Source organism: Neltuma alba, unplaced genomic scaffold, assembly GCF_004799145.2.
Source record: "Neltuma alba isolate B1F8T4 unplaced genomic scaffold, ASM479914v2 tig00011543_pilon, whole genome shotgun sequence".
Classification (NCBI taxonomy): Eukaryota; Viridiplantae; Streptophyta; class Magnoliopsida; order Fabales; family Fabaceae; genus Neltuma; species Neltuma alba.
Window position 1 is genome coordinate 142,026 of NW_021636205.1, and position 22,209 is coordinate 164,234.

The window sequence follows — 22,209 nt, forward strand, 5'->3', positions numbered from 1 at the left end:
GGGTGTTTGTTGGCGAAGAAGAAGTGAATGGAGTGGGGCCTGTTTGGTTACGAAGATTACCAAATTCCGTTGTGATTGAACTTCGGCGGATCACTCCTACTTTTTAGGTTGCGTGATCCCTCACGACGACGCTTCCCAGCTGTCGTTTTCATTATCTTCCCAATCCACGTTCCACAAGAGCTATATTTGATTATTATCCTCACTCAATATTCTACTTTTTTTTTTTTTAACCAGCAACAATATTCTACATTTGTATATATTTAGAAATAAAGTAACACATTATAATTACACGTCAAAGCTATGTCTTATTTTTCTATCCATTATTTTTTTTTTGCAAATGCATTGATACATTACGCATTGTAATATATATATTAAAGAATGTGATTCTTATTGGTAAAATGAGTTTTTCTTTTTTGGAGATTTCAACAAAAAGTTGAAACTTAAAAGAGAGAAAGAGATGGAGAGGTGGCTCATCCCTATCAGGCGGGTCCAATATATAGGTGGGTCACGTTTGTCTCTTTCACTTCCCCTAATTTCTGGATGAAGTATTTTAGAATTTAGACTCTCAATCAATATTGAATTAGTTGATTTTTGCTTAAATCTTTTTAATAATTGATGTTTTATTATATTATTAAATATATCAATTTTATACGTTTACTCTTGAAAACCATACATTATTTTAAAAGAAATCAGTGATTTGTTTCATTTTGAAAATCAATGAATACCCTAATAACAAAAATGGAAAAATTAATTACCTTTTCATTGGGACTGAACTAAGGCTCTTCCAGCTGGCCTTATAAACCCAACTCAACTTGGCCAATTTGAGACGGACCTAAAACCCAGTAATACAGATTACCCTTAAAATTATGGACCCTTTGTGACTTGGACTTTTTCTGTTGTTTACTTTTCTATTAGAGTTTAGAACAGACATCACTAATTAATGTGGACCAAGAAGTGGACATCTAAGAAACTCTTGATCACATTGGGTTCAATTTGATATATGAGAATTATATATAATCCTCATGCATTATGCTGACTTGTGTTTGGTTGGCAGAGAAAAGGAGTCTACTGTTTTTTTTTTTTTGGCCGAAAATCTAATGTAATTTTGATTAACAGCAAATAAGGCAATCCCCACTGTTATATAACTTTGGTTGTGTAATACAGATTTAAACTGACATGAATTAATGCATGGCCGTCTATATCTTCTATGATTCAACATTTAGACATCTATACCCTTCATTTTTGGCTTTGACAGAGTTGAAAAGATTATTTCACATTTATTTTAACTTTTTCTAGATAAAATATAAAGTTTATTTCATAATTCCTTGATGGCATGCCAAACAACTACTTTGTAATCATTATTTTGTTCCATTTAATTCCCTGTGATTCTTCTATCTGAGTTTTCCCCTATTCTTCTATCTGAGACTTTCTTTTCTCGAAGTAGGAAGAATCTAGGCGAACAGGATAGAGATCTCCAGCTGATGTAGATGAAGAAGCGGACATCCCCAAGAGGCTCTTGGAATGAGTTTCAGTCTCATCATTCGTCTGGTTTTCTTCCATCTCTCGGTAATATTGTCTCATTGCCTCTAACTTCATCTTACTTGCTTCCTCACTTTGATCAGAAACGAACTCTGGAACTACAGTTCTTCCTTCAAGCATGCTTAGCACTGAAGACATGGAGGGCCTGAGTGATGAAGATGGATTAGTGCATAGGAGAGCCACATTGATCATCACCATTACCTCCTCTCTGTCAAAATCTGAACCCAACCTTGGATCAACTAGCTCCATTAAATAGCCATTCTCTTTCAAAACATGTGCCTGGTCAGAGAAAAGTGGACAGAACAATGATATTTGCAGAAGGCATTGGTTATAAAGCCAGACTCTTGATTTCAATGACAAGTTGTTGATGTCCATAAGATGCTTTCATGTAGGGAATTCAAGCAGCTTATGCCAAATTTCTGTAATTGTTAGGAACAGCACAAATCCTAGCTAGAAATTATAAAGGATAGTCAAATTAACATGAGTGCTGAAGAGCGCAAAGATACAAAAAAGTTACCCAATTAAGAAGATTGAAACATTCTTCCTTTTGTCGGCGAGAAGTGTTACTCCTTCCACTTACAATTTCCAGAGCAACGATTCCAAAACTATAGACATCTGCTTTGTCAGTTAAATAGCCATGCATTGCATATTCAGGTGCCATGTATCCACTGTAAAATTGAAATGTAACCATTACAGCAACAAAATAAATTGCATGACACTGCTGAATTGGATTCTTATGGGAAAAATATTTATTTCAATTAAAAAAAAAATCACATAAGAAACTTACTAGGTCCCAGCAATTCGAGTGCTTATGTGGGTATTTTCCTCTTCATAAAGCTTGGCTAGTCCAAAATCTGATATTTTTGCATTCAGGTCTTTGTCAAGTAGCACATTTGTGGCCTTGATGTCCCGGTGAACAATCTTTAGTCTTGATTCTTCATGGAGGAAAGCCAAACCTCGGGCAAGATCAACACAAATCTTCTGTCTCATTGGCCAATCCAATTTTAAGCGGCATTCCTCTGGCCCTTCATTTGAGAATATACAAAAAGATTTGAAAACATTACAATTTTCGTCACGTAGACATAGATATAGTGTGTGTGTGTGTAGAGTATATATAAGTAATTTACCAAACAAGGCACGAGCAAGGCTATTGTTTTCCATGTATTCATATACCAACAACAACTGATCCCCCTCAACACAACAACCATAGAGCTTAACAAGACAAGGGTGTTGCAAAGCAGAGATCATGCCAATCTCATTGATGAACTCACGGTTTCCTTGCTTTGATTTAGAAGAAAGCTGCTTCACTGCTATCATTGTGCCATCTGATAGAAAGCCCTGCATTTTGGAGAGCATTGCATATGAAAAAGAAATGCCAGCAAGTGGTGATAGAATATTGCCAATAATCAAGTCAAGATGTTACTTTGTTCAGGATACCTTGTAAACAGGACCAAATCCTCCTTCTCCAATCTTATTGGATGCATCAAAGTTATCCGTTGCTGCTTTGATTTGGCGCAAGGTAAATAAACCAGTTTGCAGATCTAAGCTCTTTAGCTCTGTGAGTATAAGCAAACAAGTGAGAGGTATAGTTGTGTTGCAGAATCCACATTATGAACACTTTCGGGAGAACAGGCATTAATTAGTCTACAATGGATTGATTCCATCCATTATCTATGGAAATATTGCAATATAAAATAGTATTTTCTTTGTCATTACCAATTGCTAATGAGTTTCTTTTTCCGAGGTAACCTCTCCACCAGAGTATGCCCAATATCAGGACGACAATACTCACTCCTGCGACCACAATTGCAGCAAAAACTGCTCCAGGGATGTTTCTTGGGGGTTGAAAGTCTGTTTAATAATTATATAAGAGCTACATGTCAGATAATACCAACAAGTTGGCAGCCAAAAGAATAGGTGTTTACAGAGAGTAAGAACACACCAGAAGTTACAGAGATAGCTGAAATTAGAGGACCATAAACTGACTTTTCTGGTATAGCAGTTGTCCCTTTCCCCGCCCAATGGAAGCGAATCTTTAAGGTGCCATTAGTCACATTTACAGTAAATTTTTTTATGATTAGCTTACCAACTCCCCTTGCTTCAGTTACAATATTGAAATCCTTCAGCATTCGCCGTTCCTACAAGATTCCAATCCAATCCAAATTGCTTCAGGATCGTTAATGTTCTTAAATAAATTCTGGACATTTCAGAAAAATATTGTAGAAATTGGTTCCATAATTGTTAAGCATTTTTAGAGAATAGTTACTCTATCGAGTGCATATTGAGAATTTAATGAAGTCATGCAGATTAAGGAGAGTTTCTCCTCATGCATCAAAAGTTAAAAAATACTCCTCCGGTCCTAAATATAAGACCCATTTTGTGTGCAATTTACACCACAAAAAGGGTTTTATATTTAGGACCAGAGGAATATAAAAATTTTAATATTGTTATATTTCATCAAGATCAACATAAAAATATAAAACTAATAGCAAGTTCCAACTCACAAGCGATGAACCATGTAGCTGATTCTTCAAACTTAGTGTAATAATAGCATAACTAGGGATTGAAGTTTCACTTTTATATACATACAATGATTACCGGGAAAAAGGCTTTTGTTCTATATCAAACACCTGGTTGACAAAAGTAAACAAATGATGTAACCATTAATTACCTGAATGTAGACATCAAATACACGCCTTCCAAGGCTTCTATATGTTTGATCATCAGTGAACATTATCTCGACAAAATGGAGACTCACCGTGTATGTTCCATTTCCCAGGCAAAATGCATAATAGGTCAGAGAAATAGGGGAAACATGTGCATTTCCGTACAGTTCAACAGGGGGCAGGGGGGGACTCTTGTTTTGTGCGACATAGATATCCTTTTGTGTTGCATCTAAAAAGTGACCAGTATTGCTAATTGCCCAGTTAGTTCCACTCTTTGCAAATCCTTGTCTAACTAGATCCAAATCACCATCATACATTGTATGTCCAATGGCTGCCTGATCTCCACCGCAATTTATATTGACAGAGTACCAGGCTGGCTCAAGAAGAGTCAGAAACATTCAATAAGGAACCAGAACAAACCCACACAATTAGAAATTATTCATTCTAAATTTAAAGTACTTTTATATAGAAACCCATAAACAGCTGCGAGCATGGATCTAGTCCTTTGATATGAAACCAGTGGTGGACTTAGGACCCCAAGTCAGCCGGGGTAATACCTAAATAGATTTGGGTTGGGCCTAATGGAGTCAAAATATTGAAGTCAGTGGGATCAAAACTTACATACCAACATTTAATTTTTGCAAAGGTTGCCCCCACTCTCTAACAAGCAGGTTGCCTATGCATGAAACTAATGGTCTTAGAATCAGTTGAGATCTCATATAGTTTTTGCATATTTAATCAATAATCATTTAAGTGCTCTATATCTATGCAACTTAGAAGATACTTGCAATTTCTATAAAAACGATCAGCAGATAAAGAGTACTTGAGCGGTAAGATCAGAATCAATATTATTTGTGAATGTGGCTCTTATCACATCCAACTTCTCAGCAAATACATTGATGCTTTTTTTTATAAAAAAAGAATTCATTTAAAGTGAGGAGAAAGCCATAAACATGCTCATGAATCAAAAGACTAACTCATCCTATTCCCATCCCAGTATCCTCATTTTTAAGTTGCATCAGAATAAGGTTTTCCTGTGACAAGCTTTTGCTATTCAAGTATGCACCAGTGGCAGGACAATTCTTTCTTTGCCCTGGTAACTCCAGAAAGAAAAGGTTTTCTAGTCAAATCACATTGAAAGTCTATAGGAAATAAGTGAAAAATCAACTTACTTTGAGAACAAGTGCTTCTCATACAAGTAACAGACCCTCTGAAAGAAAGTGGGAAGCTGAACAAGTCAGAATAATCGCCTAATAAACACTACAAGTTTTAAAAGAGATTAAGAGGAAAAGAACAATCTATATGGTTTATAGAAAGACAAACGAAGGCCTAAAAATGTAAAACTTACGAGTCATTGGCCATCAAAGGGTCTCCAAAAAGGTTCCTAAGGCGTATAAAAGATGAATAAGGCCCAAATAGCTTTTAAAAATTGCATACAATCGCTACAAATGCAAAAATTCTCACACTTTTGGCTGATCACAATTCTTCTCCCCAGCATTTCCACTGTTAAAGTTGTTATATGAAAGATCACTGTGCACAAGGAAAAAAGTATGATTAAGAATCTAAGAAGATTTGACACAGATTTCATGAAACACTTGTTAACTCAAAAGGAAATCACCGAATAAATATAATCTAATACACACACACACACAATTAAGCTCATTGCACTGAACAATTTCAAAATGATTTCCCTGCTCATGAACTACTGAATGAAGAAAATATCATCTGCAACAGAAAGGTAGAATAGCCCAAAAAACAATCCACAATCAAAAGGCAATAAGATGAGAAAGGCCTAGCTAAATTTTTTTTTCCCCTTGAATAATGTAATTCCCTGATAAAGCATGAAACTATATACACAATGATTAGTAAATCATTGACATGAGGTAGAGCAGAAGGGATTATCTTAAGAAGTTGAAACACATTAAGGGAACAGAGTTAATAAGTAATTTTAATGTAGGACTTCAGAGCTAAAGTTGAAACACATTAGGAAATTGTTCAAATTTCCTCAAGAGAAATGAGAGGTAAAAATAAGCCTTGCTCCGCACACACCTTAAACACTATTCTAGACTACATCTCAGGATCATTACATGCCTATGCTGATCAACATATTCATATATGCATAACTAAGAATATCTTGTAGATCTTGTCGTTGATGTAGATTCTGTTAGCGTGATAATGTCCTAATTTTCAGGGATATTATTCTGCCTTTAATATTATTCCTTTCCCTCTCAGATCTCACACTGATCTTCTCCAGTGATGACAATGCCTTTCCGGACAGATTACTTCGCTTCCCAGGTGTGGGTATTCTTGCTTGGCCATTCTTGTTTGTTTTTTGTTGCTGTTTCTGCTGTTTTGCATCTATTTTGCAGTGGATCGCCGGTGTAACTGTTCTTTCACTCCTACCTTGATTACTAATTTAGTGTGATGGCTGAAAACAATGAAATGGTGATGACTGAAGGTGTGCCAGTGGAATAGAGCAAGACAGTTCTGATCCAATCGCAAAGTATTTAGAAGGAAGACCATTTGACTAATGACCCCCCAAAAGATAATACAGGACAAGCTTAGACAATGGATACTCCGTGACTATTAAAAACTCAATTGAGAGTGAGATAATTAGTACCATTAATCACTATGAATATGTTAAGGAGCTTATGGATCATATGATTATTTGGAGTTTTGGTATTCACTATCAATTTGTTATCATTCATAGGATCATCTCTCTAAATGTATACCTATAGTAAGAAATAACATGATAAGAAAAAAATCTGATTCATGTTTGATTGCACATACATTATATTTCAATTGTTGCCAATAAAATCTCCCAAGATTTACCGAAGTAGGTGCTATGTCATAGGTCATAATCGGATATAATAATCAATTTTACTGGTATTTCTTGAGTCAATACCAGTGCACATATTAGGAACAAATAATGCACAAGCAAGTGGCTGAAATTTGGAAGAGAACTCACATGTATTCAACTTTCAACTTAGGCAAAGGTCCATCAAGAAGATTTCCAGTTAAATACCTGTGTAAATACAATAACATAAATCAATTCGTAACTCATTAATTATTCATGACTCATCAAAAAGGTAATCTCAATGTCATTAATTTCACTGTTCTCATCTTTTGCAAGAAAGAATTCAATAAATTCATATTGTCCATCGCATCCTTCTATCAACTTGGTTAGTTTGACTGTATGGATGTTTTGGTTTAACTCACAAATGTTGGAAAGATCAATGATATTGGTGCTTTTAACCATCAAGAACCTCAAGTTGGGACAGAGGCCCACCTTAAAGATAAGTTTTGAGAAGATATAGAGGGGTTGGCTCAAAGCATACCACTTAAAGAAAAAAATTTTATGAGTGGGGATTTTAATGGACATGTGGGCAAGGAAGCAGGACAATTTGGTGGGGCTCATGGTGGTTTTGGTTTTTGGGAAGCTTAATAATGGAAGACAATCGATTCTTAACTTTTTTCTTGCATACAATCTAAAGATTGTCAACATTTATTTTAAGAAGCGAGAGGAGCATTTAATCACGTACAAGAGTGGTGCCTCAAAATCACAGATTGATTTCTTTTTGGTTAAGAATCCGGATAAAAGATTGTGTACTAATTGCAAAGTGATTCCTGGGGATGGGATGACTGCCCAACATAGAGTACTTGTCCTTGATGTGCGTTTTAAAAGTATCAGACAAAAATATCATCAAGTGATAAAACCCAAGGTCAAGTGGTGGCAGTTAAAGGGTCAGAAGCGAGAGTTATTCAAAAGGACCTTTTTGGAGGAAGGGATCTAGGAGTTGCAGGGAAATGCGAACATTATGTGGGAAGAGATGGCTACAAGAGTTCATATGGTAGCTAAAGCAATTTTGGGAGGATCCAAAGGTCGTGACCAGAGAGATAAAGAGACTTGGTAGTGGGATAAGAGTATACAAAAGAAAGTCAAACAAAAAAGAGATTGTTTTAAGACAATACATTTGTGCAATAGTACAGAAAATGAGGAAAAGTATCATCTGGCTAAAAAAGAGATGAAGAGAGCAGTGAGCGAAGCACATACTAAAGCTTATAAGGAGTTAGAAACAAAGGCGGGGGAAAGAAATATTTAAAAGATTGTCAAGCAAAGGGAGAGGAAAAAGAGAGATCTGGACCAAGTGAAGTAAAGAATGAAGATGGTAAAGTTCTGGTTACTAATAGTGATATTAAGAACAGATAGAAGGCTTACTTTTACAAGTTGTTTAATAAGGGAAGCGAATATGCAACTCAAGACTTACAGGACTTGCTAATTAGAGAAGATGATCGGAATTTAGCTTTTTACCACTGGATCCCCATTGGAGAGGTTAAGGCAGCTATCAAGAAAATGGACAACGGTAAAGCCGTTGGGCCTGGTGGTATTCCTATTGAAGTTTGAAAATGTTTAGGCGATGGGGGTGAATTGTGGCTAACCAAACTCTTTAATGAAATTTTATACTCCAAGAATATGCCGAATGATTAGAGGAAAAGTATTTTTGCTTCTATATACAAGAATAAAGAAGACATTCAAAACTGTGCAAGCTATAGAAGAATAAAACTTATAAGCCATACAATAAAGTTGTAGGAAAAAGTGATTGAACATAGGTTGAGGTTGGAGATTTCTATTTCGAAGAACCAATTTGGATTTATACCGGGGAGATCCACAACTGAAGCAATCTATTTACTAAAGGGGTTCATGGAAAAATATAGGAGTGAAAGAAGGGATTTACATATGGTTTTTATTGACTTGGAAAAAGCTTATGATTGTGTGCCAAGAGAAGTACTTTGGAAGGCTTTGGAAAAGAAAAGTATACAAGTTGCTTATATCAAAGGCATACAAGATATGTGTGAGTGGATAACTACTAGTGTAAGAACGCCTAAAGGTGAGACAAAGGACTTTCTCATTAAGATTGGCCTACATCAGGGATCTTCTTTGAGTCTTTATTTGTTTAATATTGTTCTGGATGTTCTAATCCAAGTTTATTCAAGAAAGAATCCTTAAATCTATGCTTTTCGCGGATGACATACTCCTCATGGTGGAATCAAAAAAAGAGATTAAATTTAAATTGGAGTTACAGAGAAGGACTTTAGAGTCGAAAGGTTTTTGCTTGAGCAAGAACAAAATAAAATATATGCATTGCAATTTTGGGGAAGGCAAGACAATAGTGATTTGGAGGTGAAGATGGGGGATCAAATCATTCCTTAAGTATCAAAGTTTAAATACCTAAGATCTATTGTCCATGTGGATGGTGAAATTGATACAGACGTTTCTCACATAATACAAGCTGGCTGGTTAAAGTAGAGGAAGGCTACCAGAGTTATTCGCGATAAGAAGATACTAGAGAAGTTTAAGAGAAAATTTTATTGGACTACTATAAGACTAGCTATGCTGTATGGTAGTGAATGTTGAGTGATAAAGGGAAAATAAGAGCACAAAGTTGGGGTAGCAAAAATCAGGATGTTGAAATGAATGTGTGGTCCTACAAGAAAAGATAAGATTCGAAATGAAAATATAAGAGTGAGAGTCGGTGTGGTACCTATTCAAGAGAAAATGGTTGAACATCGCTTAAAGTGGTTTGGACATGGGCAAAGAAGGCCATTAGAGGCTCCAGAGATCAGACAATATGGAGTCCCATAAAAAGAAGTAGAGGAAGACCGAAAAGAATGCTTAATGAGGTCATTGAACGTGACCTTCTGGTCAACAACATATCTAAGGATTGGGTTGTTAACAGAGCACGATAGCATCGTGTAATTCATGCAGCCGACCCACCTAATGTTGAATCCTAATAAGTGCATATTTTATAATTAACTAGGTGTAGATTTTGGGATATAATTGATCAGATTTATAAATATTTTATAACTATTTAATTTATTTTATACACTTTCCTCCCTAAATTTAATTGTTAGGCAAAAATTGAACTTGGAAAGAATATCTGCTCATATTTTCTCTTTTTTTCGTACAGGAAAAATGATAAAAGAAACAGGAAAAAAAGGAAAGAGGATAGATAAAAAGGCATGGACTCCACATGCATTAAAGGAGGAAAAGAAGCAGTTTGGTTCATGCAATTTACACACAATAGAAGCTACAGACAAGGGCGGATGCTAAAAACTAGCATCAAACGAATGTATATATGTTAGCGAGTCCCTCATCAACAAGGGGAAACAGAGGAGCTTCAGTTTTAATTCTCAATAGTTTGATTAGGGAGAGAGGAGAGGAGGCATCAAATCACTATTCTAAGTACCTTAAAAATTCTCTCTAAGATGTTCAGAGCCTATAGAAGCACTTTGAGAGGCGAAGAGCAAGCTTGTTAGGGAGTTTTGAAATTGATTTTTGTTCTCTTTCTTTCCTTCCTCTTTAATTTTTTGTGATTGTCTACCATGAATTAGGGAGTTTAGAAAGATGTTATTTATAAATTTTATTATGCGCTTAAAACTATTGTTTCAGGATTTAATTTGTTCTGGTATCGTGGGAATGAATTCAACTCTAATTGAGTACAAAATAGTAATTTCAGAAAATATTATGACACTTTACAAATAATTGTCACTAGAGTATAATTACTCAAGAGTCAACTCAAAAGATAGAAACTAGAAACCTATAGGGTGAATCATGAATCCCAACACTTCAAATAATTGTGTTCCTCTCAAATTAAATCATGATTGCTATTTTTATTTCTAGATTTTCTACATATTCTCTTCAAAAAAAATTTATTTTATCTCGTTTTCTTAAATTATTAACTACCTAGATGTTTTCAAGAGAATATAGATGTTTTTATGCCAAGTACAAAATTGTCACTATAATATACATGTTTTTATGCCAAGTTGCTTTTCCGCATTAAAAAAAAAAAAAAAAAAAAGGTTACTCTTCAGGCAAACACAACGAACTACCATCTGCAGCCATCTCACAATTGTAGACAATCTGCATCCAGTTATTTGTGTGTTCCTCCGGTATAAATGTAGGCAGGCTAATAATAGTATGTTAAGGTGATTTCTATGAGATGATACTCCTTGGTTTATTACAAAATTTGAGTGTTTAAGATTCTTGTACCAATTTTCTCTATCAATATGCAAGAGGGTAGGGTCCACTCCAAGGATTGAAATCGGATTAGCAGCTACAAAAAACTTCAAGTCAGCCCTTGATTTTAAGTTATAGGTGTGAGGACAAATTGTTAGTATTCACTACTCCAAACAAGCAGATTACTGACTGACACTTTTCATGTCCATCTACTTTATTCATTTCATTATTTACTAATTGCAGATAGTTTCCAAGGGTTCCAGGCGATGGAACCAAGAGGGGTCAGTAATATATGACGTCCCAGCTCCCTGTAACTGTCTGTCCTCACTTTGCAGTGGTTGTGTGTGTGGGTAAAACATCACATAACAAATTTCTTACATGTAATCCAATTGTGACAGGTGAGCAAACTCATCTGGAATTTTTCCTTGCAATTTGTTAAAGCTCAGGTCTCTGAAAACAAAGTTTCATCCAAAAATTAGGTAAGAAAAATACAGCACATAAACATTTGGTTCATAAATTAGATGGACACAAAAGTATATTGACACCATATCCAGCATAAATGAGTACAGAATGCAAGAAATTTGGAGCTAAGGAGAATGAAAAAAAGACAAAAATAAAACAAAACAAGAAAATATCCTGATAAGCAGCAACCCAACAGATGGAATAGTAGTGAATCAGCACTCACAAGGTTTTTAAATTTCCCATTCTCCAGAGATAGGTAGGTATTTTCCCATTGATATTGCAACTCCTCAATATCCTGTAAAACAATCCAACATATAAAATTTTGCAACAACTAAGGCATCAGTTTATCTTCTTAACCTTCAAAGCAATTCCTTACTAAGACAATAACTCTAAGAAAAAATAATTAATATATATAATAACAAACGAAGCAGGTAACTGACAATGTTTTCAATTTTGTCAAGTTTCTGAGCTCGGGAAAAGTTGAATCAGGTCCATTCAAGTCACTTATCCTCCTGCATGTGAATTTAAAGCATGCATAAACAGAGTAATAAAACTAAAGTGCCTCAAAACACTAGTCACGATATAAAGCTTACAAGTCCTCTACGTTTTCAGGAAATGAAATTCCAGAAATCGGTCCACTCAAACCAGTCCCATGAACCATTCTGTCAAAATGGGAATACCATTGCTTCAGATGAAGAGGCATCATATAGTCAACAATAGAAAACAAATAAAATAATTAATGGTTGCCCAAGAAACAAAATTCTCACATTTTCTCAAGCCTTTTCCAGTTCTGAATAAAGTTAGGTATCTTTCCTGAGAATCCATTGTCGCCCAGTCGACTGAATCAATTGGGGTTAAGCAACAGCACATTACTATTCATTCAGATCAATTACAAAAATAGTTATGGGGTTTTCTTCGTAATTAGTTTGACCCTACGTGCTATTTAAGTCATTTTATTCAACTCCTTCGTAGTTGCGCATAGTATAATAAAACTGGCTATCATTTTAACATTCAGGAAACTGATGAGTTTAGAACTATAAACTGAAACGCTACAGGGTGGCGAACTACTCAGAGTTGAATGATAATCTTCAGACCGGATTTGGATCTTCTTAAATTTTAGGGGATTAATAGTCTCAGTTCCTTAAGAAATCAAGACGATCCAAATTCCTTTAAACCACGAGGGGGCAAACTGGCTTTGAACAACAAAATGGAGTAATCTAAAAGTTATCCTAAATATGTACGTCAACATAATAGAAGGAAAAAGCACTTCTTTTAAACAAAAGGAAGCTTACATATCCGTCAAATTAGTAAGCTTTGCGAAAGTTGGAGGTATGTCTCCAGTGAAATTGTTGGAGGTAAGAACCCTAAAGCAACCAGAAATTATGAATATAATCCACGATTATGAACTAAAGATCAATCAATGAGCATTATCATTTAACGCTTCTACCGAGAAAAACTATAAGACAGAAAAAAACAAAATCCAACATGAAAAAGAAATGGTGTGAGAAATGAGTGGTAAATCAAATCAGCTGCTTACAGTCCTTCAATTTGGAGAAGATTGCCAAGCTCAGGAGGAAGATTCCCAGAAAATTGATTGAACTCAAGGACCCTATCATCAATTTCAAGCTAAAGTTCAACTAAAAGTATACGAAAAATTGAAATGAGGCTTATTCTTCAAAAATATGGATGTCCAAAAACTCACAGACGTTGCAGAGTAGTGATCTTCGCAAGCTCCACTGGGATTTTACCGGTTAGTCGATTACCAAGAAGAGATCTAACGAACAAACAAACATAACATTCATATTTCACAAAACTAGTCACGAATAAGAGTTAAAAATATGAATAACTAAAAACAACAGAAAGCGAAAATGAAGACAAGTGCAGAGGATACATGTGCCGAAGATTAAGGGAGGCCCAACTTAAAGGGATTGAACCGCTAAGGTAGTTGCGGCTCAGGTCGCTGTACCAAAGTGAAGGAAATGCAGAGTTAGCGCAAATGAAAACAAATTCAATGAATGTAGTTTCAAGTTTTTGTGTTACTTACATTGCGGAAAGGTAAGGTAATCTGACAAGTTCTGGAGGGAGCTTGCCCGGCAGACTTTGTTTCTTCAGAGTTCTGTGTTCGATCGCCATCGAAGATTGAATATGAATCAGAAATTATGCGCCGAATTCGGTAGTGCATCTTCTAATTTGTTCTCTCTCTGTTTTTGTTTTTTTGGCCAAACTTCAAATTCGTTCTTTCAGGGGCGTGGTGCTTTGTGTCATGGTCACTTTTACTCTGGTTTGTTGTTGGCATTCCGCGCTTACTTCTGAATCTGGGTTAATAAACTACTTCTTGTTCTAATTCATTTATAGTCTGTAGTTTACAAAGAAGATTTTAAAAATGGAATTGAAGGTAGTAATGTTTAAGTTTTTCTTATTTTAATTATGATTTTTTAAATTTTAAATTTTAAATTTTAGTTTTTTGAGTTTTTTTATTTAAAATATTAGTTCTTACAATTTAATAAAAATCTAAACTATTTTGATTTCTTAAAAGATTAAAACCTATAATTTGAAATTTAAAAAAATAAAAACTAAAATGAAAATAAATTTGAAAGACTAAAAATTATATTAAACCTTTGAATTTTGATGGAAGAGTTGTATGAACATTGCTGAAAAATCTCTATCACAAAATTTATTGACTAAAATTGTCTAAAATTTATTTAAATCTAGATATAACTTATATTTAACAGGTGCAACTTTTGTTTTAATTATGTACAATTTATTTCAACTAAGACACAGGACCTAGGTCCTAAGATATTTCTGAGCATTATTAAATTTTGCAACTGCAGATTTTCCACAATTTTTCCAAGAATTAATAAGGCACTTGGGTGATGGCAAAAAAAAAAAAAAAAAAGGCACTTGGGATCTACAAAATGAGATCTACAAAACGATGTGTGAAGAAGGAATTTCTCTCCCGAGGCACTTATAATATGCTTACTACGTGGATCGGAAAGAAAGTTACATTTTCTAAAGTAGATTTTTTGCTATTAATGATGTTATAGTCTAGTCACATATAAACTCTTAGATAAATAGGTCTATGATATACACATATTTATAATTTAGTTGACTAATTCGAGGAAATTGAAAAAGTTAAATAAATTACTTTAAATTATTATATTTATCATTTTTCTCTAAATTAATTTAAAGAGATTAAGAAAATTAGTAAAGTTAGTTGTTTATAATAAATATGTGTTTGCTTTCCTAAATTACCTTATTTAATTATGTAAATTGAAACTACCACTTGATGGAAATCCCTTATTATCAATAGGGATATTTTGAAGAAAATGTTATAAATTTAAAAGACAAAATAAATTAAAGTCTTATATTTAATATCAAATCTAATCTTTTAACTAGTTCTTGCATTTAGGACTGGAAGTAGTAACACATTTAAGTATTTTAAAGAAATCATGTAATATATAAGTAATTCTTTAGTTTTCTCAATTTCCTCAAAAACGTCAATTACATCGTGGAGGTAGTGATAAGTAAAACCAAATTTAAAGGAAGAATGTGAGTAATTATGATGAAAATCATAACGATGATTTTTCAGAATGATGAAGATGATCAAAAACTGAAGGAAAAATAAAGTTGCAGATAAGAGATCTTGCCAGAGAAGGAGAAAGGCAGACAATAAAGACGATGATAAAATCATAAAATTGTCTTCCGAGTGAATTCCTGGATTTTAATTTAGGATAAATTAACAAAGGGTTAATATAATTTTCGACCCTTAAATTGATTCTCATTTTTATTTTGGTTTTTTAAGTTTTAAACTATATATTTTGATCTCTCAAATTTTTCTTCCATTTAAAATATAAATCCCTATAATTTAACAAAAATCTATATTATTTTGCTCCAAAATTGAAATTCGAATAACTAAAATCAAAATTGATTCAAAATTAGTAAAATATGAAAAAAGTTACTTGCCATGGTTAAGTAATTTTAAATAATTTGATATGGCTTATTACATGCCATTAAATTTAAAGAGTATTTTAACATTGGCAAATTGAGAGTGTGATTTTAAAGTTAGCCAAGGTTGAGGAGGTGACTCAGAATGTATTTTGGCCTCACTTAAATTTAAATTGGAAAAAAAAAAAAACAACAACAACAGAAATAGAGAAGGGAGTGATACATGTTGACAACATGACAAAAGGCGTCATCAGGGGCAACGGCGCAATTGCAAGCGACAGCGTTTTGACTTTCTGTATCCACTGGGTACGCCGTAAACCAGTTGGTTTGACTGAAGGCAGGATCAGAAGTATCGCAGGGATCTACGTCGAAGTTCCAATCTTCCTTTCCCAGAGTCTTAGCTATGTCTTTCAGAGCTTCCACTGGAAACACACACACATATATATACATGTTCATGCAAAGCAATCAAATGACGGAGAATATATACATACGTAGAGAGAGAGAAACACACACACATATATAAACATACAGAAAGAAAAAGAGAGAGAGAGAGAGAGAGTAAATAATGAATAAAAGGAAGCGATAATATACTTTCAGATGGATGTATCTTGGTGGCTCCAAATGCAGAGGAAGCCCAGAAAAGAGAGATCAAGAGAAAGAGGAGGAGATGATGATGATGATGATGGGGGAAACTTATCTTCATCATGCTTCTCCTCATTTTGGTGAGAGAAGAAGCAAACTGAATTATTGAGAGAGAGAGAGATTGCTGGACATTGTAGTGTAAAGCACAGACCACATAAATAGACGACTGACCAAGAGGGGAGACCAAGTCAAGCACAGCTACTCTCCTGTACTTGATACTACCTTAGCTTTTTAATACAAGAGTTTATTTGATTTTTATTTTAATTCTAAATATAAGATCTCAATCTATTTTGTTTTTTATTTTTATCCATTCTTTCTAAAATAATCCTCATAATAATAATAGTTTTAGCCAATACACTTGATTAACAAGGATATTTTATGAAAGATAACACTTATTTATTACAAATAACTAATTTAATTAGTTTCTTTAATCTACTCAAATTAGTCAACTAGCTCTTATATTTGTCAACTAGCTCTTATAATATAAGAGTTAGTTGACTAATTTGAGTAGATTAAAGAAATTTGTTAAATTAGTTATATATAATAAATAGAAATTGTCTTTCTTAGAATAATCTTACTAATTATATGTATTAGCTAGATCTACCATTTGATAGAATCTTTAACATGTATAATTAATACAAGAATTAATTTAAAAAAATGAATAAATAGAGAGACAAAATAGATTAAGTTCTTGTATTTAGAATCAAATTAAAAGTCAAACTAACTCTTATATTCATGAGTTATTATTTGTTTTTTAACAGTAAATAAGAACGGGGGAAAGAGCTACCAAAATATGTGAATCCTAACATTGTCCTCCGCGACGAATTAATTTCTATAAAGATCTTAGGAACTATTCTGAAATTAAGTTTTTTTGTGAAAATGGCATAATTGTCTTCAGTGAAACATAATTGTGGTGGGATGACCTAGCAGCTAGGCTGGCATTTCTCGGAAATTCAGCCTTAGCTACTTGACTGCCCTAGTTTGCTGAAACTTATTAACTAGTTTAATTGCTCAGTTAAAGTAGTTTTTAAATTATATTGTTGATATATATTAAGCAAGAAATTTCACTGAAACTAACTGTCCCCCTAGGATTGCCATTTAATAAGTTAAATTAAAGTTGTTACTTATTAATAAACTGTTGTCATATTTTGTTCTTTAAATTAAGAGATTTAGGTAATTTTACTACAAAATTTAATCCCAAACTAGACTTTGTACGTAGTGGTTGGGCTATCTGGAAGTCTTGAATTGAGATTTGTACGTAGGTTTAGGGAGGGTTTTTGTGTCTTTCTCTCATAAAAACAATGGACAATTACCATGAAATCTCAAGAAAGAAATTTGTTGTCATTTCTTACTCTAAAATTTGTTATTGTATGCTCTTCGGATTGTTAATGAATTTTAGGATAACTCATTTTTTTTCCTTAAAACCTGATTATAATTCTTCCTGAAAATAGTCATGTCTTGGAGGGAGGAATAACTTAACTGTTATACATCATCATGCTATTCATATTATGATATTTTACATCATACTTTGTACTCCAATAATTTTAATTCATTTTAATAGAAGTAATTATAAACAAATGCGAAAATGCTCATTAAGGTTGTGTTTTAAAGCTAAAAGTTTACTCACCCACTTTTTCTTCCGATCAAGAAAAAAAAAAAGTTGAACAACTTGTATCTTTACGAAAAAATAGCGTTATATTAGTGAGAGATATTAGTGTTATACATGTTCTTAGGAATTATTACCTGAATATATAGTTGCCATGCGATTGAACAAAACTATTTCCAGTTTAGTTTAATTTTTCGGGTTGAGAGTCTACTAATAACATATCAAAAGCATGTTATTATATAAATATATATGCATTAAGCAAAGATTTTTCCAAGTATTGAATTATATGAATTATTATTGATTTAGTTGAGAGGTCAGCTAGTCACTATCATAGCTACATGTGATTAAGACTAGAGTTAAACATATTGACAGATACGTGCATGACATTATTTAATTTTCCATTGAGTTAATAACAATGAATTTTGATTTTAAAAAATAATAATAATAACGAATGTTGAGAACAAGAGCAAAGCGAAGTCGAAGGAAAATTTAAGAAAAAATCTTGACTGCTTCAAACATAGGATTTATCTTTCATATAAGCAGTATTATTAGGGTTCAAATCTTGTTGATGTAATTAAAAAATTGCTTGTCAGAACTTATAAAAAAATAAAAAACAAAATTCTTCTTCTTCTTCTTCTTTTATTTTTATTTTTGGAGAGTCTTCACATAAGTCTTCGTCCAGGTACAAAACTGTTTAATTTCTAAATGTGAAAGGCACCATACGTCGTTCTGTGGGGTCATCGAGTCCCATACGTTCAAATGAAATTGATTGTTTTTGTTTTCTTGTTTCAGGGGATGGTGTGGTGTTTAATCAATTAGTATTTCTTTTGCATTTTTTTTCCTTGGATCTAATCATCAAATTTTATGAAATTACTAAAGATAAAAGATGGTCATAAAACAAAACATAAGCCTGTTAAATGATACAATTCACATAGAGAAAGAAAGGTTACAAAACAGTAGATAAATCTGACTAATGAAAGAAAGTAAATGCTAAAATATTATTATTTGAAATATTTCGCCAACATTATTTAACGTTAACAGTATTTTCATTTGATTAACATGAACAATCCTTCCAAAAAGAATGAAGAACAGTAATAAAAATATTTTCATGCTCCTACTAAGGTTTGGCGAACAATTGGCAGATAGTTGTCTTTTAAACATATTATTTGGAATTTGATTCCTATATATGTATAAGGATGAGTTTCTAGAAATTAGTTTTAAGATGTTGGGTTGGTACCCCAAAAAAAAAAAAATCATGTTCCTAGTGTTTGATGATGCTATTTATACTATCGATGCTATCTTCCGATCCTGAATGTAGGAGCTGGAGTTAGGGAATTAGTTTTAGTTTAAAATATATTATTTAATTTATTTTATCTTTTATATTTATTATTTCTCCAAATTAATTTATGTAACTTATTTATTGATATATAATATAATGTTACATAAAGGTATTTTAAGAAGATCATGTTACATTCTTTAAAATTAAGCAATTTATATACTCTATCCGTCCCTTATTGTAAGAAACAATATAGTTCAAAATGTTACTTAAATTTAGTTAAAATCAATAAATATGTAAGATATATACATATTTTTCCAGTTATAACCTTATTTGTGAAGAAAATACATGAAAGATAATAAGTGGCAATTTATTACGGAGAGATAATAAGTAACATATATTTAATAAAAGTAAAAGTGAAAAGACTTTAAAATGGCAAATAAAAATAATTTGCTTCTTATATTTAAGGACATCACTGTTAAAGAGAATATTTTTTCATAAATAGGAACATGAGCAAGTAACTTCGTTAATCTCCTCAAATTAATTAGGTATCTCTTATATCTATGATACAAAAAATATTACCGATGTTAAGATTAAGATACTGAAAATACACTTTGTAAACTTAAAAACTAAATTGAAATTTGATGCAATAGTTTAGTTTAGCCTTTTCAATATCATTACCACATATTTATTTAATCAATTTAATGTGTTTTTTTAAATATAAATGTAATTGATAATATATCAATTACCATTAATAAAAATAGCAATCATTATTAAACTCTCTCCTGCTTATCCTCTCAATTCCCCCTCCTTTTAGTTTCAAAGTTTTTGGCCATTCAAATTCAAATTTTTAGAAACCCAGATAAGTCCTCTCAATATTAAAAAAATTAGTTAAGTTATATTATTTATAATAAATAGATGATATCTTTCCTAAAATCTCCTTATTAATCATACTCATTTTTTTACCAAATATTAATCATGTGCATTTGAATCTTCATTTGAGACTTGAGAGTAACTTCTTATTACATAAAATCATCATAGAAATTACTTGAAGGCAAAATGGATAACTATTAATGATAAACCGGATTGATGTTTTATATTTAGAAACAAATTAAATTTTTAACTAACTTTTATAGTAAAAACTGGAGGTAGTATTGATTTAGAGTAATTAATCAATGCTCTTAAATCAAATTTGATTCCCTTTTTAATGTCCCAAAATGCTGATAAATGTGAAAGGCACCATACGTCGTTCTGTGGGGTCATCGAGTCCCATACGTTCAAATGAAATTGATTGTTTTTGTTTTCTTGTTTCAGGGGATGGTGTGGTGTTTAATCAATTAGTATTTCTTTTGCATTTTTTTCTTGGATCTAATCATTAAATTTTATGAAATTACTAAAGATAAAAGATGGTCATAAAACAAAACATAAGCCTGTCAAATGATACAATTCACATAGAGAAAGAAAGGTTACAAAACAGTAGATAAATCTGACTAATGAAAGAAAGTAAATGCTAAAATATTATTATTTGAAATATTTCGCCAACATTATTTAACGTTAACAGTATTTTCATTTGATTAACATGAACAATCCTTCCAAAAAGAATGAAGAACAGTAATAAAAATATTTTCATGCTCCTACTAAGGTTTGGCGAACAATTGGCAGATAGTTGTCTTTTAAACATATTATTTGGAATTTGATTCCTATATATGTATAAGGACGAGTTTCTTGAAATTAGTTTTAAGATGTTGGGTTGGTACCCCAAAAAAAAAATCATGTTCCTAGTGTTTGATGATGCTATTTATATTATCAATGCTATCTTCCGATCCTAAATATAGGAGCTGGAGTTAGGGAATTAGTTTTAGTTTAAAATATATTATTTAATTTATTTTATCTTTTATATTTATTATTTCTCCAAATTAATTTATGTAACTTATTTATTGATATATAATATAATGTTACATAAAGGTATTTTAAGAAGATCATGTTACATTCATTAAAATTAAGCAATTTATATACTCCATCCGTCCCTTATTGTAAGAACCAATATAGTTCAAAATGTTACTTAAATTTAGTTAAAATCAATAAATATGTAAGATATATACATATTTTTCCAATTATAACCTTATTTGTGAAGAAAATACATGAAAGATAATAAGTGGCAATTTATTATGGAGAGATAATAAGTAAAAGTGAAAAGACTTTAAAATGGCAAATAAAAATAATTTGTTTCTTATATTTAAGGACATCACTGTTAAAGAGAATATTTTTTCATAAATAGGAACATGAGCAAGTAACTTCGTTAATCTCCTCAAATTAATTAGGTATCTCTTATATATATGATACAAAAAATATTACCGATGTTAAGATTAAGATACTGAAAATACACTTTGTAAACTTAAAAACTAAATTGAAATTTGATGCAATAGTTTAGTTTAGCCTTTTCAATGTCATTGCCACATATTTATTTAATCAATTTAATGTGTTTTTTTAAATATAAATGTAATTGATAATATATCAATTACCATTAATAAAAATAGCAATCATTATTAAACTCTCTCCTGCTTATCCTCTCAATTCCCCCTCCTTTTAGTTTCAAAGTTTTTGGCCATTCAAATTCAAATTTTTAAAAACCCAGATAAGTCCTCTCATTCAAATTTTAATACAGCTCCTCCAATATTATACATATTGTCCTTAATATAAAAACTAGATAACGAATTTTTAAATATTAAAAAAATTAGTTAAGTTAGATTATTTATAATAAATAGATGATATCTTCCTTAAAATCTTCTTATTAATCATACTCATTTTCTTACCAAATATTAATCATGTGCATTTGAATCTTCATTTGAGAGTAACTTCTTATTACATAAAATCATCATAGGAATTACTTGAAGGCAAAATGGATAACTATTAATGATAAACCGGATTGATGTTTTATATTTAGAAACAAATTAAATTTTTAACTAACTTTTATAGTAAAAACTGGAGGTAGTATTGATTTAGAGTAATTAATCAATGCTCTTAAATCAAATTTGATTCCCTTTTTAATGTCCCA

At 32.1% G+C, this 22,209-nt stretch overlaps 1 protein-coding gene across 2 annotated transcripts; it reads right to left on the reverse strand.

Annotated features, from left to right (window-relative positions):
* Positions 1–1,118: 1,118 nt before the first annotated feature.
* On the reverse strand, positions 1,119–16,341 carry LOC114714840 (probable leucine-rich repeat receptor-like serine/threonine-protein kinase At3g14840). Of its 2 annotated transcripts, XM_028899617.1 has the most exons (23): positions 16,222–16,341; positions 15,854–16,052; positions 13,730–13,801; positions 13,577–13,645; positions 13,388–13,459; positions 13,223–13,294; positions 12,978–13,049; positions 12,279–12,347; positions 12,126–12,197; positions 11,909–11,980; positions 11,602–11,673; positions 7,174–7,230; positions 5,670–5,735; positions 5,554–5,589; positions 5,378–5,415; positions 4,211–4,578; positions 3,482–3,677; positions 3,256–3,390; positions 2,977–3,095; positions 2,667–2,877; positions 2,327–2,564; positions 2,057–2,207; positions 1,119–1,818 (listed from the first exon to the last, which is right to left on the reverse strand). In XM_028899617.1, exons 1-23 carry the CDS (start codon positions 16,334–16,336, stop codon positions 1,408–1,410), a joined length of 2,982 nt encoding a protein of 993 aa, XP_028755450.1. In that variant the 5' UTR covers positions 16,337–16,341; the 3' UTR covers positions 1,119–1,407. The 2 variants fall into 2 exon arrangements, with proteins under 2 accessions (XP_028755450.1, XP_028755451.1); XM_028899618.1 differs by lacking the exon at positions 12,126–12,197.
* Positions 16,342–22,209: the final 5,868 nt, after the last annotated feature.